This window comes from Triticum aestivum, chromosome 5B (assembly GCF_018294505.1).
Source record: "Triticum aestivum cultivar Chinese Spring chromosome 5B, IWGSC CS RefSeq v2.1, whole genome shotgun sequence".
Taxonomy (NCBI): domain Eukaryota; kingdom Viridiplantae; phylum Streptophyta; class Magnoliopsida; order Poales; family Poaceae; genus Triticum; species Triticum aestivum.
In genome coordinates this window covers 362,558,631-362,575,903 of record NC_057807.1, presented here as the reverse complement: position 1 = coordinate 362,575,903, position 17,273 = coordinate 362,558,631, and the positions used below count along the sequence as shown (strand labels likewise).

Here is a 17,273-nt window from a genome sequence, read left to right as displayed (position 1 = left end):
GTAGGCGTGTGGACGGGTGTTGCTCTCACCACATGTGCGGGCGTTATCAACGTCCTAACTGATTAATCGAATGAATTCTTAAACAATCTTTTTTTCATATCGAAGGTGGGATAGTCTCCCAAAAATGTTGTATCTACCCGCAAATGTACTGTGTATTTGTTACTACCTCCGTTCTAAAATAAGTGTCTTGAGCCTAGTATAAATTTGTACTAGAGCTAAAGTTGAGCTTATTTTGGGACGGAGGGAGTACAAAATATTGTTCAACTTTAACGGTGTTAACTAACGGTGTTACCGTAACTGCTCCACCCCTTCCCAGCTTCACCATCTCTCTACCCGCCGTTCCCACAGGGACCATCCCCAATTCTCCACTACCGAAGCTTCCAGACCAAGATCTGCAGACCATGGGGAAGGCGGGGAAGGGAAAGGAGAAGGCGGGGAAGACCGGGAATGCGGAAGGCTCGGCAAGCTGGTATTGCGTCACATGCCGCAAAACCCTACCGCTGAGCGTGCGTCGGGGCATGGAACACTGCGCAAGGTGTAAGGAAGAGGAGAATGCGAGACAGGCGGCCGAAGACAGGGCGCGGAGGGAGCGGCTCGAACGCGAGGCCGAACTCGAGGCTGCGCGGCCGAGGGCAGTACAGTAAGATTTCTAAATCTCCTCATCTGCTTCCGTAAATTCCTTAATGGGTCCCAGATCTGACGTATCTGATTTAAAATCCGCTGGATAAATTAGTTCAAGGTGACTTTTGCTACGTCTATAGCATCTGTAATTAGCATACTGGAGACACAATTTTTGTCATGAACCGCAGTGAACTCTGGAGAATTAGAAGCACATGTTTTTTTTTCTGCAAACACGGATAAAAGAAAAGTGCAGAGTGTTGCAGTATAGGGACTACTACTGGTCTAAATATGAGCAGGCATGTCTTTGGGTGTAGATTGTCATTCTAGAACATAGGACTAAGGCAGATGAGCAAAATTAAACATTTCATATACATGTTTTATCATCCAATACACCTAGATTACACTGCAGCAGCACATACCATGGGCTGACCACAATACCGGTTCTTCCTCCCGAATTGAGACCTATTGTTTATAGGTCTGGAGATAAAGTAGTGACTTGACTTTGAACAAAACATATTAAACCTATCCTCGATTTAAAGGCATACTTTTTAATGTTTGGCTTACTCATTTTCTGCTCCCAAACAGTATGTTGAGATCCTGGAACATGTGTATGTTAACACTTGAATAACATCATTTCTAAATAATGAAATGCCTCAAAAAAAAACTCTTGAAAGTCTCGAATTTCTTCTGTGAAATCCTTCCCATCTCTAGTTTTTCAGGCCCTGCAGCATAATTAACTTGCTTGAATCCTCTTGTTGCAGGTGACGGGAACGGTAAAATGGACGGTAGGGATACGAGCAAAGAAAAATTTAAAACCTAGTACTTCAAAGTTACTGTTCAGTTCTTTTGTTATGCTCGTGGTTTCAGGGATTGATAGCACCAAAGAATTGCATATGCATCAGCATGCAAAAATAAAATGAAGGATTCCCAGGGTAGAAACAAGTTGTGGTTGATCCGTACGCTGCACTATACAGCACACTATACATAGGACCTAGTTGGGCCTTCCTGTCAACCAACTTAATTGTTTTATCCATACCACCATCCCAACCTGACCCAAACTGGAAGTGACAGCCCACTACTTGCATCTCCCTCTGTTCACAAATATAAGATGTTCTAACTTGTTTCTGAATCGGATGTATATAGACAAGTTTTAGTGTGTTTGTTCACTGATTTCAGTCCGTATGTAACCCATATAGAAATATCCAAACCACCTTATATTTGTGAACAGAAGGAGTATTTGTTTCATATGGCAGAGATGCCCATACGATCATCCCAACCTGACCCAGACCAATACTAGACATGCAAGACCAATATGTTGTGGCAGGGATGTATGTAGCAAGGGCAGCAACCCATAGTTAGGATAAAGGCAGCATCCTTAGTAAGCTTCGTAGTGCTTCTATGAACGTACTCCGTTGAGATTTTATCCGCATCCTTAGTAAGCTTCTTAGTGCTTCTATGAGGGTTCAGTAGCTCCACCTTCTATGCGAGCAAATAGCCCGGTGAACGGAAACCTGTCATGCTAACCTTGATGAACACGTGCCAGTTCACGTAATTGAAAATTTTAGTTGACCAGAAGCATGCTGGTAGCACCATCAATTCAGTACTTTGGCATTGTTAGCCACTCAGACCTCTGTATAAAGACAGCCTATAGAGGAATAAAGCAGATAATAGGATAAATATCAGATCTCTAGCTATCATTTCTCCTTGTCTCTAAGGTGTGGTACTGTTGTCATCATCAAGCCTTGACTGTGGCCCTCGGGTCCAAGTTTACAGCAAGTTTGACAGCCATTAGTTTAGTGAAGCTTAATGGTAAGGTAGAACATAGTTTAGAGGGTAAAGGGCATCTTAATCAGGTAAAGAGTCTTGGCCATAGTGAACTACTGGTCATCATGTGTTCTTGCGGTGAGTTGTGATGTTCATCCAAATAATTAATGTTAATTTTGGATCTGGTTGCATTTATTATACGATAATAAAAAAGATGAAACCTCTGGGCCAATGTGATGATATTATGGAATTGAATGGTGTGATACTATACTTGTGATTCCAGCATTCCTATGATATTAATTTGTATGCTATTCATGATACGTCAGATCATCCCTTGAAACTGGTGTACACTTGTGCGACAAAAATTGATGGTGGTCTACTGAAAGTCACAATGTGTGTTAGTAGCAAGAGCACAGTTTCTTATTTTGGACTCTATTTTTAGGCTGCTGAAAGGCACTGCAGTTCATGCTGCATAGATGTACTCCCTCCGTCCGGAATTACTTGTCACGGAAATGGATAAAAATGGATGTATCTAGAACTATAATATGTCTAGATGCATTCATTCCTTCGACAAGTATTTCCGGACGGAGGGAGTATATACATACGAGGTACATGGTCTGTTATAGACTAACGGTTGTACCTGACAGCACAGTGACAGCCTGGTGCTAACGACGATGACTTGCTTGCTACAGGATAGCAAGTTTATCTTTACTAAGGAAAACTAACCAGCCTATACTACTATACTACAGGACAAGGATTATTCTAACATTCTCCCACTAATCCTTGTGTATCGATAGATCTCGCGTGAGTCGCTCCCGAGTCGCTCCAGCAGGCAACTCCGGGAGCCAACCCTAGCGCCGCCTCTTCTCGAACCCCGCCCCGGTCTCCCTCCCCTTGCCGCCGCCGGTGGCGTCGCCGGCCAAAGGTCGCGTGGCGTAGGCGGCGGCGGGGCCTCTTTCTCCCGCGCGCTGGAGGTGTACATCGCGGGGCGCGACCTTTCGCAGCGCCGGCGTCGGTCCCTCCCCGGGCCCTGCCTCCTCCCCTTGACGGCCTAGCGTCCCGTTGGTGTTGCTCCCCCTCCCTGCGGTGACTCGTGGGGCTCCGGGGGGTGGGGGCCTCGCTGGCGGCAGATCTGGTCCCCCCCATCCCAGATCTGGGCGATGGCGGCGAAAGGCGTGTGGGTGGTGGCGGCAGCCTGGCTAAGGTGGTGGCGGGGTGGCGGGCAGCCAGGCTGCTCCTTTAGGGGTGGAGGGGCGTCGAACGTCCATGGCCGCAGGGCGCGCTGCGTCTTCGGCGGCGTGCCGCAGCTGCTGCAAGGCGACTCGGGGCTGCTCCTCGGGGTCTCGGCGGTGATGTGGGCTGTCACAGCGTGGTGGTAGCTCATGGTGGTGGTTCGGATTGTTTCACGACGGCGGCTGGGCTCCTTTGGCGGCGGCCCATCGGTCATCGTGTTGCTCCAAGGGAAACTCTGACCCCCGAGTCGGGTGGTGGCGGCGCATTGGCGTCATAACCTTCTTGGAGGCGCTGCCTTGATGCACACGGTTCATCATATGCGGCTCCATCTCTTCGCGGTGGCGTGTTCATGGTGGAGGACCCCGATTGCTCCTGTAGTGTTAGGGGTGGTGTTGCTGCGCTCAGCGCCTATGTATCCCACCCTGGGTGTGTGCGTGTGTTGTCGTGGGGTGCGTTTGTACTTGGACCATGGTTGATCTTTGCTTTATATATAAAGCGGGGCGAAAGCCTTTTTCAGTAATCCTTGTGTATCTACTTGAGTATCCAAAATTGGCACGCAGCTCTTGAAACTTTACTAGCCCTGGCAACTTTGTCAAAATGTAAGCGAGTTGGTCTGAAGTATTGATGTGGCTGGGGCTGATGCTTCCATCTAAAGAAGTGGAATCGAAGATCAACATGTTTGATGCGCTCATGGGAGACTGGATTTTTGGCTAAAGCCAGGGCAGATTTCTCCAAGCAAAATCCTCTGCACTGCAGCAGTTGTGGCTGCCACATACTCTGCCTCTGCCTCTGACTCACAGGAAGAATGTGCAAGCTTTGAGAGATTGCCAACTCCAAGCAGTTGCCGAGGAAGAACAATTTAACACTAGTGCTCTTTGGTATCAATGCCACCGGCGAGGTCACTGTCACAGTAACCAATTAGTCGTGCCTCCTTTGTCTTCCGGTTATAGCGTGAACCATAGTAGATCATGCCCATGACATAGCGAAAGATTCACTTCGCTGCCATCATGTGCTCCCTATGAGCCGCTTCATGAATCGACTGACGAACCCTCGAACCCAACAAAGGCTAGGTCTGGCCATGTGTGGACAAGATAGCTAACAATCCACCGGTACTTCGTAGTGTCCAACTCTTTTGTTGTCTGTGCTGGACAACATAAGGCTGCTCCATTGGAGTGTGAGCAAGATTGCAACCATCATTTCTCCAAGGTGAAGGATGTGCATGGAAGCTTGCTATCCATGTGCCAGAGCCATGAGTTGGTTGCGAGATCTTATGGGTTTCAACTCTAGCCTACCCCATCTTATGGCTTTGTTGTTGTTGTTGTTGTTTGTAGGCAAAGGTCACTCACCTAGCATTTTGATTCCATCTCATGCATGAAGCTCTCAAGTCCTCGTTTGGGCGAATTAGAGATGATCAGATCATCTACATAGCCTACAATGATTGAATTTCACCACCAAAGATGCGCTGGTAGATCACGTGCTGACGCCCTCTATTTGAAGCAAATGCCCTTAAGCATGCAGTCAAGCGCCGCGTTCAAAGCTCACGGTGCCTCCCAGCTATGTTTTCAAGGCGTCGCCTAGGCGTCGCCTAGGCGACGCCTAGGCGTCAGAGCGCTCGCGAACGTCAAGGCGTCGCCGTCGCTTTAGTTTTTTGTCTAAGGCGTCCGCCTTGTGCTGTTGAGGCGTCCAAGGCGTCGCCTAGGCGTCCAAGGCGCCGCTTTGCTTGATTTTGGACGCCCTGGACATGCGCGGGCAGGTTGAGCGGGAACCAGCAGCTGGCGCGCGCCAGAAAGAGGAATTGGCGGGAGGGAAGAGAAATTGGGCGGGAGAGAGGGGGTAAACAGAGGCAGGAGAGAGAGGGGAACACACCTGTGACTCCAAATCGAGGGGAAAAGAGAGAGGAGCTCTCTCCTCTCAGTCTCTCACGCCGCCGGCCCAGATCCGTTCCTCCTCCGCCGGCCTCCCCCTGTCCGGCCAAGCTCCTCCTCCGCAGGCCCTTCCCCTCTCCGGCCAAGATCCATCTCCGCCGGCCATCCCCCTCTCCGGCCAAGTTTATGTAATATGTAATGCACTCATGTTTGTCATCTTGTTTTGCACTTGCTCTGTCATCTACTCTGTTTTTTTACCAATGGTGATCTATTAATTAAGTTTAGTTTTAACCATATATGATATATGTTCATCTTTATGCAGATTTCTATTGTGGAAGGCAGAAATGGGAAACAAGATGGGAGGAATGGATGCTATGTGGGCTCAACAACCAGGAAATTCAAGGTATGAATCAGTTACATGTCCACTCATGGCTGCCATATTAGTACCCCTAGCGCCTAATAATAAGTGTCTAAGGCGTCGCCTCGCCTCACGCTTTGAGCGCCTAGGCGTTGAGGCGCCCCCCCAGCGCCTTAAAGCGCCTGGACGCCTTGAAAACATAGCCTCCCATAGGCCATAGAGGGCCTTACGTAGCCACGAAACTTCTTTATTCTTCAGCGACAATGAAGCCAGGTGGCTGGTTCACATAAACCTCTGCCTCTAATTCTCCATTGAGAAGGCTGATTTAAGGTCCATGTGGTGGTAAGAGCCACACCTCCTAGGCAGCCAAAGCAAGCAATAGCCGGAGTGGATTCCATGTGAGTGATAGGCCAACAGCCAAGTGCATTCCACGTCAACGATAAGCGCAAAGACATCCTCAAAGTCAATGCCGGCCTACGGGACAAAACCTCAGTCGACCGGTCATGCTTTGTACCTTCATTTTTCTTCAATTTATCGACCCATTTGAGGTCTATTGGTCGACGGCCATGTGGTAGATCGACGAGATCCCATGTCTTGTTTTGTTCCACCGCGTCCACTTCCCTCGCACATGGCTATTTGCCACGCCTTCTCTCTCAGATTCTGCGAAGAAGCCCAGCTCCCCTGTGCTAGAGGACTGTAACTCGACATCGAGGTTGCACAACACGAGTCAAGGAGGTGGTTCTTCTCCAATCACCTAGCATCAAGTCGATCATCATCACCTGCTTGTGGAGTGACAAATTCTAGAGTTGCAGGAGCTGGTGAGTGAATCTATGCTCTAGAATATGTCTATATACATCCGTATGTAGTCCGCAGTGGAATCTCTAAAAAGACTTATATTTAGGAACGGAGGGAGCATTTGACAACTAACCATTATTTTATACTAAAAAAAATATGGAACAATAGGATATCCTTAGGATAGATATTACGTGAGTGCAGAGGTAGAAATGTTTCATAATTAGAAATTCTCAATCATGTGCACTTATTATATTCAAACAAATTTTAGTATAAAATTGATTTTAACAATTTTGCTAGAAGTAGGCTGCCTAAATTTCAAATTTGGGTCAGTCGATTTGCATTGGGAACGAAGGAGGCACGCGGAGCACCAAGGCCGCCAACTAGGTCGGTGGCGCCGTCGCGAGCAAAGCAAGGTCCAGGTACGCCGGCAAGGGCGGCCTTGGCAAGGAATGAGCCGTTGCGAGCCCAAAACAGACGGTTCAAGGTGTAGGCTTGCTAGAAAATTTTGGTGGTTCGCCAGTTTAGAGGGATGGCCGAGCGGCGACAGTGAGGGGGGGATGGGGTGGCAAGGCTGGTACATGTGCGCTTGCCAGCCAAGCGGTTCAACTGGTGGATGAGATCGGGAGGTCGAACAAGGCCATCTAGCCATTGGATTCACGTCGGACGTTTCAAAAAAATCGACCCCTAGCCAGTCCCAAAAGATAAATGCCAAAGTATGTGGGTAAGGTTGAAGATAGTACACATTTTCCAACCAAATGGAGGAGTTTGAAATGAAATTTCAGGCACAGTCAGATGACATTAGTCATTGGATATGGATATAGACATGGTTTCCCTACTACCCAGACGTATCCAAAAATATCCGATTTTTTATTGTTATAGCTGGCAACTATCCTACCAAACCCAATCCACTAATCCTTTGGGTCTGAGTCCCATAGCCCTAGCACCAAGGGAAAAGAAATGGTACTTGATCCTCCCCCCCTCCCCCCAAATAGCCATCCCCAAACGCCATGGTTATAAATCCCCTGCGTCGTTACCTGGCCCAACCCCGTTGCTCGACCGCCAATGCTCCCATGCCCCCTTGTGTCGCATGCATCCAAGCACCGCGGTCCCAAACTTTCAGCATTCCTAGCACCTCACATCTCTTAATATGCACTCTCCACCTCAAAACCCATGTCCACGAGTACTCACGGATGTTGCTGATACTTGTTGCTGATATGAGTGTGCGCAAAATATTGGAGGTGATGAAGAAGGTGCGTCTAATGCATGCAGATGATTTGGCTCTGAAGTGTAGCTCATTTGATGCAGGAGAAATTATGGTGTGTTGTGTCATATACATAGCCTTATTTTCGAAGCAACACCATATACGAGCATATGCTCCACAAAACTAATAGCTTAGGTTGTGTGAGTAAAAAACCATAGCTACAATTAAACCCATACCTATATTTGTAGAGGGATATTGGATGAGATTACAAAGGCTATTTGGTGTACCAAGAGAACAGCCAACGTGCATTTTTTTATAATTCAGCATAAAGTAACATAAGTAGCATGCCAAGGAATTCAACAAGGCCATTGAGCATACCTTCAATTGTATGTTACGCAGGGATAAAGGGCATCGAGTCCGATGCGTACCTGCAGAATAAAGTTCTCAGATGAACAAATCAATTATAGAAATAGGGACGTATAATGGAGTACTATTGCTCAACCGATTAAAAAATTAGTGGTAGGAGGTGGTCCTAGGCATTACTAGTATAGAAAGATAATTCATACGTACTGGTATAGAAAAATTAATTGTGTACAACTAATTGTATAGACATAACGCAAAAAAAATCAATACCATAGAAAATCAACGGTAAATGTATGATAACTGCACAATCATTATCTTGTACAACAGCAGTATAGTTTTGTGGTTAATTCTGCTAGTTACATGAATAACAAGTAACCATGTTCAAGCCATCATTTTGGCAAATGATGTATACAAAATTTTCGATGATGAGATTTTGAATTGCATATTATGAATCGGTACAACATTTTTCTCATCAATATAGAACTATAGACATCGATAGCAAGTACAACTAAATTTGCAATGATATACACTAGAAATTTCACATAATAACTATCTAGTGGCTGCACACATAGAAATTATGATGATTGTGTAACAACAACAACAGAGCCTTTAGTACAAGTTGGTGTAGGGTAGAGCTGAAACGCATAAGGTCTCGAAACCAACTCATGGTTCTAGCACTTGGATAGCTAACTTCCACGCACTCGTGTCCATGACTAGCTCAATAGCTACTCATATAAAATACTACAATTGTATGATAGCAATATTGTTCTGTGTTAAATTTGCTAGTTGTATAAATTTCTAAGCCACCGTTTAATCAAACAGTGCACACCAAAAATTTCCATGATAAATATTACAATTGCATATCATGAATATGAAAAGCTTATTTTGAAATAATAGACATGTATAGCAGATACAACAAAATTTCAATGGTACACATTATAACTCCCAATAATTATTGTACAACGGCTAGCAGCACAATGTACATAATTCAACTAATTACCTGAACAGCCGTCACAGACAAGTTTAAGTCGTCAGACATAATAATCAATTAGTAACTTGACTTATCGACAAAACATTCAACTTAACTTGGTGCTGTTTTATCAACGGCCTGCCCAACCTTCAAGTGAAGCAATTGATCTCCTCTGGCAACCATCGCATCATCCTGGTGCTTCCAAGGCCCTCGAGGCAGTATAACTACAACCAATGCACACCAAACAAACTTGCAAGCCGAGGTCATCCTCCTGTATCACGCATCTGAGCAGACTCCTGCCTTCATCAGCAAAGACCAACATATATTATAACAGATCTAGGCCGGGCTTTGCAGCGGCATCACTAACAATTGCACCAGGCAGGGATGGGTACATGAGAAAGCTAGATCCGGGCCAACGTGCCACCGCAGCCGCATCATTAGCACAAAATTACATCGCTGAATCACATCGCCGATAGCATGCATCAGACACTTGCCGTGGGTCTAGTAATGGAGGTCCGCACGTCTCCTTGCAGATCTGAGTCGCCCACCGGTACCTTCAGATCTGTGGCGGTCAACGCCATAGAGGGATGCTCCTCGAACAGATCTACGAGAACTATACTGCCTGCCTGGAGTCTACATAGAACATTTACCGGAGCAGGGCGGCGATGCACCGTACTTCCCATCAGTCAGATCAACTCACCGGACCAGTTTGCCGTTACACATCGACAGAGGCCGACCATATAAGTCAGCTACCATCGCACCGTCTCTGCCATGGGGAATTTCTGAAGGATGACAGGCGCTCCGGGCCTCCCGCTCCTCGATCCACAGGCGACGCAAGCCGGGAAATCCCGAAGCATGCCGGCGTACGGGGCGCAGATGCCGGCGGGGGACGGCCGTGCGCGTCAAAACGCTGGAGCATCTCCGGTCGGGGTTGCGGCGGCGGCGCCCTCGCCTTTAGGTAGGTCGTGAGGCGTGGAGAGATGAGAGATGAGGGGAACAACCTTTTAGGTCGCGTTACGTGGACAACAAATAGCGTGGCATGGAAAAACCTGTAACCGCATGCGGGTGGCGCGGTGGACAGATGACATAACACCTTTTTAGCGTGACTGTATAAAGTGTATGTGTCATCTTTTTTCGAGAGCGACAGCTCGATAGGTTATTCTTTTGGGGAAGTTTCAATATTTTTTACATATATAGGTTTTACATATTATCTTTACCACCAGGCATGTTGAATAGTTGTCAGCAAGCTTATCTGTCAGCTACTACAAGGCTGATTGTTCTCAACACGGCTGGATGGTGGCAAACAAGGTCCAATCAGTTTTACATACAATTTTGCTCGTCTCTTACATCATAATATGATACTCCCTCCGTCTCATAATGTAAAATGTTTTTTTGACACTTACACAAAAAAGATACCCAACTCTTAGGCATGTGTGGTCAGATTGAGAAAAGAAAATTGCACTTGAACATGTCTTGAATCTTATAACAGTACAAAATGAAATGGCAGAACTAGGCCACTAGAAAAACACAAGACTGTGAGTAACTCCTTGTTTCTACACATCAAAGGCGAGAAAAGTCATAAATCAAGACAGCAACGTTGCAGGTTCGCGCAGTCGAGCTTGTTTCTTCAACTTGTTGCGGAAACTTCTTTTTCTACTGAACGCCCTCTCCTGATTATACCAAGAAAAAAGGTTATTTTCTGTAAGAATTTCCGTACAACACGAAGTAACACTGCGTGACATGATGATGAGTAGAACAGAGAAGAGTCTTACCACTGGCTGGGCCAGCTCCTCCGCTTGACGAACTGCTCTCACGAGATCACGGTTTGCATCTGTATATAGGCTAGTCACTATTCCAGATTGGCCAGCTCTAGCTGTGCGACCCACCCTGTGCAAAAAGTCGACAGCGCAAGCAGCAAACTCCGCCTGCAGGTATAGGTAGAAGCGTTAAAAAGAACTTCTGATGAGATGATGCAAAGGAGCATGAGTATCTTAACGTAGGGTTTAGACTTCATAGTAGTAATAACTATAAACATTTTTCTAAGAATACTAGTATTCCACATATATAGCAGCTGTGCATAATGCATGACTTTTTGCGCCATCATGTGTACAGATTTTGAAGTATTGTGCTGACACCACAAGTAGATACGATAGGAAGTTCAATGTTACCTGTGACAGACAGGCAACAGCTGTGCAGCGCCAGACATGCAGACATTTCAAGAGGCGAGGTCGAACGGTACCTGAATAACATGTGATACATTTGGCACGTCAAGCCCACGAGCGGCAGCATCAGTACAGACGAGCACGCCACCATTCTCCCGGAAAGATTGTAAATTGGCTGTCCTTTCCTCCAGGGAGCTCTCACGGTGGTACAAAACGCATGGAATACCAACTCTCCGCAATATGTCAGAGACTGAATTAGCAGCGTCGACGGTGTTCGTGAACACCATAGTTCGATTTGGACCAAGTTCTGGGTCAACTTCACTCTTCAGGCCATACTTTACTGCATCCAGAAGAGCATCGACTTGTGTATCAGTAGTAACCTCTATCCATCTTCTCTCCAGTCTGCATATATGGTACACTGTGTATCAAATGTATTGAAGGTGCGAATAGGAAGGGACAATAAGAAACAAATATGGGATTTTTGAAAAAAACTGCGACTAACAAACCCAGCAATAGTGAGAAATCTGTCCAAGAGGAAGAATATTAGCTTATTGTAAGACATAGTGCATACCTAGGGTTGTGACGGTGCAGATAAGCACCACTAACCCACACAGCACTAGGAAACATACGTTTCAGCACACCACCAGCAGTCTTTTTTCCACTCTGAGGGAGGGTGGCAGCAACAAAGACATATTGCTTGCTGCGCCTATAAACTTTTCTAACCCTTCTCCAATCCCTGCGTGCTCCTACATGAGCATTCTTCGCCTTGACTGCTCCATCTTGAATATGACCATCTTCATTTTCATCATCAATATCACTAACTTCAGCACTCTCAGAACCCGAATCCTCATGATATTCATCAGAACCTTCGAGCGGTACTTCTTTTCCAGAATCTTCCGCCCTTGAAAGTAACTTCTCGTCAAACCGCAGCATGTGGATGAGACGAATGATCTGATTTTCAAAACTTCCGCAAAGTAGCATGTCTGCCTCATCAAATACCTGTTCAAAATCAGCTAGTTTTAGGACTCCCTGTCTTGAGGTTAAAGACTGTAATTCAAACACTTGCTATAAGACAGAAAGGCCAACAGAAATGCAAATGCAGAAAATGATAAGAAACAAGAAAAAAATACACAGGAAATTACAGCTTAACTTGAGAGTTGAAACCATTCAAAATGCTTTCTTCTCCAAGTTGCAGGAAAGCACAAAATTCTATCCTAACCTTGCCAAGTATATCCAGCAACTCAAGATTAAATAAAAGATAGGATGGAACAACAAGATTTCTAATCTGGCTATGCCAAAGATGTCTAAAAAGGGCAACCTGATGTCTGCACACACAAAAAAAGTCCCACTAGAGTACTTACGATGTATTTTACACTGCGTAGGAACTTCTCCCTCCGCCTCCTCTCTGGGTCATAATCGAATAGATAATTCAAAAGAGCGGCTGGAGTGGCTACAAGAATATCTGGGCGAACTGCAGGCCAACCCTGTGAAGATACAATATAAATCAAAAAACATAAAATAAGCAGATGTTGTGCCAGAATATGTTTTATTAATGTAACAGTGTTTTAGAAATATGAACATAACTAAAGACCCATGTTTAGTTAAGACCTTAGACCCAAAGTGTAAATTGGGGAATATACCACTACAGAAATGATGAAGTATTGAAACAGACATTCAGTTGTAGAATGTGACGTAAGTAGTCTCATATTATCCATACATAAAACAAGAAGATGTGACGAGTTTACCATGCTATCAAGTACTGTATCATATATGACAGAAAGGCAGACCATACCTTTGGCCCACAAACTGCAACAGCGCGCTTAAGTGGTTCACCAGATACATCCAGTAATGAATTAGCCATTGAAACAACTTGCTCACACAGCATGACATTAGGACAGAAAACCAACACGATGTTATCTGTTCTCACAGCAATGTTTTCAGAATCACCATCTTCTGTGGAGGAAGATTTGGTGCACAGTTTTTCAATCAGTGGAACCAGGTAACCATGTGTTTTGCCACTGCCAGTCTCTGCCGCAACAATTACATCGTTCGCCGTAAGAACATGTGGTATACAAGCTGCCTGCATTGCAGCAGTTGACATTTTTAGGAAAGTATTCATTTGTCGCAACACAATGCTCTAACAAAAGCAATATAGAATAATATATGGAACTCTACTAGCACACAAGTTCCAGCAAGAACAGTACATTAGCACCAGACACGCAAACTGGAGAAGGGGCACAATAAAACACTGAATCCAATTTCATCTAGCTAAATTGTTGTCAGTAATTTTGTAGAAGGACTATGTCAGTAATTTTGCAAAGACAAGCAATTGATTCGATTACGACGTCTTAATCTTAAAAGAGGCCTACAAGGAGCTACAACGCCTGAATTTTCTCATCCACAGCTACTTTTTTTTATCATTATTAAAAGGGGGCCAAACGCCCAGATGAGCAGCATGTACAACATGGGAATAGAGACGGGGGTAGAGAGAGGTGGGAACACAAGATCGGGCCTAAGCTAGGCAGGCAGAGAGCATGCAAAGCAGGCTAACCAGGCATCAGCTGCTGGCTTGAGAGCTACAGGCAGCCGCACCCTCCACAGCACGGCGTCTTCCCTGCAGGGTTTCAGCAGCCGGGGGATCGATGACGGCACACCCTGGAAGACAACCGTGTTGCCGACGCTTCCACAATTGCCAGCAGCAAAGTAGCAGAAAGGTGGGTCCCGTTCGCATTGGCACCGAGCATGGGGGAGACAGCAGGTGGAGCGACCTGACGGAGGCAACATCCGGTTGATTCAGACCTACAAATTCCCAGAACCGACGAGCAAAGGGGCAGCTGAAGATGAGATGATCAGCCGTCTCGAGGGGCGAAGCGCAGAGGGGACAGCCAGCGCCTGCCGACGCGATGATGTGCTTCCGCAGGAGCACGTCTCTTGTGTGTATCTGAGCCTGAACCAGGAGCCAGGCGAAGAAACGGACCTGGCTGGGGGCGTAGTTCTTCCACATGAAGTCGATGAAGGGCACCTGCACTCCACCAAAGTGACAGAGCTGGTAGACGCCGGCCAAGGAGAGCAACGCGCCCTTCCCGCAGCCACGGCGAAGGGTCCGCTCATGGGGTGCTGCCGACAGGCCCACTTCCTGAAGGATGAGCAGCAGGGCGCCGCGCTCCAGGGCGCCGGCATGGTTCAAACGGGGTACAAGCACGCTATCGGGGCCAAATGCGACGACATGGGCGACGGAAACCGCGGGCATGGTGGTGTGGGAGAAAAGCGAGCTCATCTTCACAGACAGAGCACCGCCGGGCAGCCACGAGTCCAGCCAGAACGCGGTGGTGCACCTGCCGCCGATGGAGACACGGGATATCGCTCTGTACACCGGCATGAGCTGGTCCAGGGAGGACCAGTGAGGGCCTGGGAGAGAGGACGCCAACACCAGGGTTAGCAGCGAGCGTCCGAGCTCGGTCCACACCCAGCGGGCCCAGGGCACGTCCTGACGCGAGTGTAGGCGATATAGCAGCTTCATCTGGAGGAAGCGGTTTTGGACCCGCAGTGCACACACTCCGAGCCCGCCTTCCTCCTTGGGGCGGACCACCCTATCCCAGGCCACCAGGCATTGGGATCCCGACGCGGTCCAAAGGAAGGAGCGACGCAGGGCGTCGATTGCATGGAGAACCGACGGAGGGAGCCCCATCGCCGCCATGGCGTAGGTGGGCAACGCATCCAGCACAGCATTGAGCAGCACCAGGCGACCTCCGAAGGAGAGCGGTTGCGCTCACCAGCCGGAGAGGTAGCGCTCGGCCTTGGCGATGAGCTGGAAGAAGTCGTCCATTGAGAGCTTGTGGTTGGAGAGCGGCAGACCGAGGTAGACTTGAGGAAAGCTCCCAACGCCGCAGCCCAGCACCTGAACCATGTCGTGTAGGTCGTCCTCCTGAACATGCATGGGCACCACCATGCTCTTGTGAAAATTGATGATCAGCCCCGTCGCGCGACCGCAAAGTCGTCCAAGATGTCCTTTAGGCGCCTAACCACACCCAACCCAGTTCGCATGATGATGAGGGTATCATTGGCGTACTGAAGGGCAAGCGGTGAGGTGCCATCAACCAGAGGGTGCATCATCACTCCATCCTACTTGATATGCTGTTGGAGGACATCCGTCACGAGCAAGAACAGGTAGGGGGCATCCACAGCTACTTATCAAACTAATCACCACATATAGTTTAGGCATGTGATGTAGAAAGCTAAAATCTTCACAACAGCTAGCAGCGCACATGAATTCTGCACTAGAAAGGACTTCCGTGTTTCCAAGAGACAGGGAGTGGACTGATAGGTTATTTAACATTGGGACTCGAAGAATACAAGCTCAGACTGCTCGATCACTTCACATGAACTGAGACCAGGCTAAATCATCCCTATACGGCAACTGTAGATGAAGACACATATAGGAGGTTCGATCTACCAACTGAAAAGCTGACGCTGAAAAGGTATATGAAAACATTGCAACGCGGGCTCAGGCATTTCGTCGAGCACGCGCTGTGCAGAGACCGGCAGCGGCGAGGTGCAACAAGAGTTACCTGGACCAGCGAGGGTCTCTCGAGCCCAGTGCCGTGCAAGGCGGACGCGAGGCGGTCGGAGATGCCGAGGGACTTCCAGGACGTGCTGTCCTCGGCGAAGAAGCCGTCGGTGCCCACGCTGGTGTTGTCGGCCTCGGCGGCGGCGGAGGTGGCGAGCGAGCGCGGCTTCGAGGCGGTAGAGAGGAGGCGCCACGGGCGAGCCGGCGCAAAGAGTAAGAGGCGGCGGGTGGCGGGAGAGGAGCAGGCGATGGACGGGAGCGCGAGGCGGAGAGCGAGCGGCGCATGGCGGAGGTGGCTAAGCGCCATCGTGTCGTTCGCGACTTGGGATAACTCGAGAGGTTCACAGTTCACTCGACATTTTGGCTACGCGATGTAGGAGGTTCACCACAGTTCGCGAATTCGAATTTTTACGTGTTTACCTACAAATGTTTTTTGTTTAAGTTGTGTACCTCATTATTTCTAGGGCGATGCTAGGCGCCGGTGCGCCGGCCGAACAGTTTCAGCCGGTCCAGCCCTAGCCGTTTGATGCGCGTAATTAGGAGCCGTCCGATTCCCCGCGTTGACTTCCCCTCTCTTTCTTCCTTTCCTCTCCCGGCCGTCGGCCGTCACCCCGTCACCTGGACCTCTCTCTCCGCCGCCCCCGCTACTGGTCGCCGCGCTCGCCGTCGGTCGCCGCGCTCGCCGCCGGTCTCCGCCATCTTCTCTCATGTTTCTCGCCGGGATCTACATGCAGCAAAAACTTCGCCCCTGGGTTGCAGCTCCCCTCGCTGGTGATGGTAGCGGCTCCGGCAACACCAGTCGCCGGTTGCAGCTCCGGCAGCTTGCAGTCGCGCGCCCCGCCGCTCGCAGTCCAGCGCCCCCGCCGGACCCCCTGATTAAAGGTTGTAGCAAAATTCATCAACGGTGGCAGCAAAAAACACCGCCAGTTGAAGCTTTTTTTCCAACTGTTGATTTCGGTTGTAGCAAAACTTGACGCCAATGATAGCACGGCAAAAATCTAATAAACGGTGGCAGCAAAAAACACCGCCAGTTAAAGCTTTTTTTAGAGTTTTATAGAAAAGAGAGGGTTATACACAAGAAATACAAACGATATGCACCGCCGCACATGGCAGGCACATCCACCCCACCACTCCACACACTAGGCTACTACTCTATACAGGCCCGAACCCAGGGGGTGCAACCTGTGCGCCCGCACAGCCCCCCCCCCCCCCTTTCAGGGCCTCACATTTTTTACGTAGCGGTACTCCTCTAAACAGTATCTGGGCCTATGTTGTCTGGCTTCTTATGTCTTCCATCTGGCCCCTGTTAACCTATGTAGATGGGCCTCTTCCGTCTTCCATTTGGCCATGTTCCGTTCGGGGCGTATGCCTCGT

The 17,273-nt window shown here is 48.2% G+C and overlaps 1 protein-coding gene and 1 long non-coding RNA gene across 3 annotated transcripts; both read right to left on the bottom strand.

The window, feature by feature from the left end:
- Positions 1–967: 967 nt before the first annotated feature.
- On the bottom strand, positions 968–10,253 carry LOC123111872 (uncharacterized). The gene is made up of 2 exons (XR_006454845.1): positions 8,216–10,253; positions 968–1,343 (listed from the first exon to the last, which is right to left on the bottom strand). It is a non-coding gene; the product is annotated as an uncharacterized lncRNA (long non-coding RNA).
- Positions 10,254–10,612: 359 nt separating this feature from the next.
- On the bottom strand, positions 10,613–16,268 carry LOC123111871 (DEAD-box ATP-dependent RNA helicase 22). 2 transcript variants are annotated; one of them, XR_006454844.1, is made up of 7 exons: positions 15,901–16,268; positions 13,125–13,412; positions 12,694–12,816; positions 11,904–12,331; positions 11,339–11,734; positions 10,943–11,095; positions 10,613–10,840 (listed from the first exon to the last, which is right to left on the bottom strand). XR_006454844.1 is itself a non-coding variant. In XM_044532754.1 (7 exons), the coding sequence occupies exons 1-7, from the start codon at positions 16,204–16,206 to the stop codon at positions 10,754–10,756; spliced, it is 1,710 nt and encodes a 569-aa protein (XP_044388689.1). In that variant the 5' UTR covers positions 16,207–16,268; the 3' UTR covers positions 10,613–10,753. The 2 variants fall into 2 exon arrangements, 1 of the variants encoding a protein (XP_044388689.1); XM_044532754.1 differs by having other exon boundaries at positions 11,410–11,734.
- Between the last annotated feature and the right edge of the window lie 1,005 nt (positions 16,269–17,273).

Coding starts and splice junctions, on each gene's coding strand:
- LOC123111871 (XM_044532754.1), bottom strand. CDS start 16,206: ATGGCGCTTAGCCACCTCCGCCATGCGCCGCTCGCTCTCCGCCTCGCG. Junction 12,817..13,124: donor TTGCAGTTTGTGGGCCAAAG/GTATGGTCTGCC, acceptor GTATCTTCACAG/GGTTGGCCTGCAGTTCGCCC. Junction 12,332..12,693: donor TACGCAGTGTAAAATACATC/GTAAGTACTCTA, acceptor GATTTTGAACAG/GTATTTGATGAGGCAGACAT.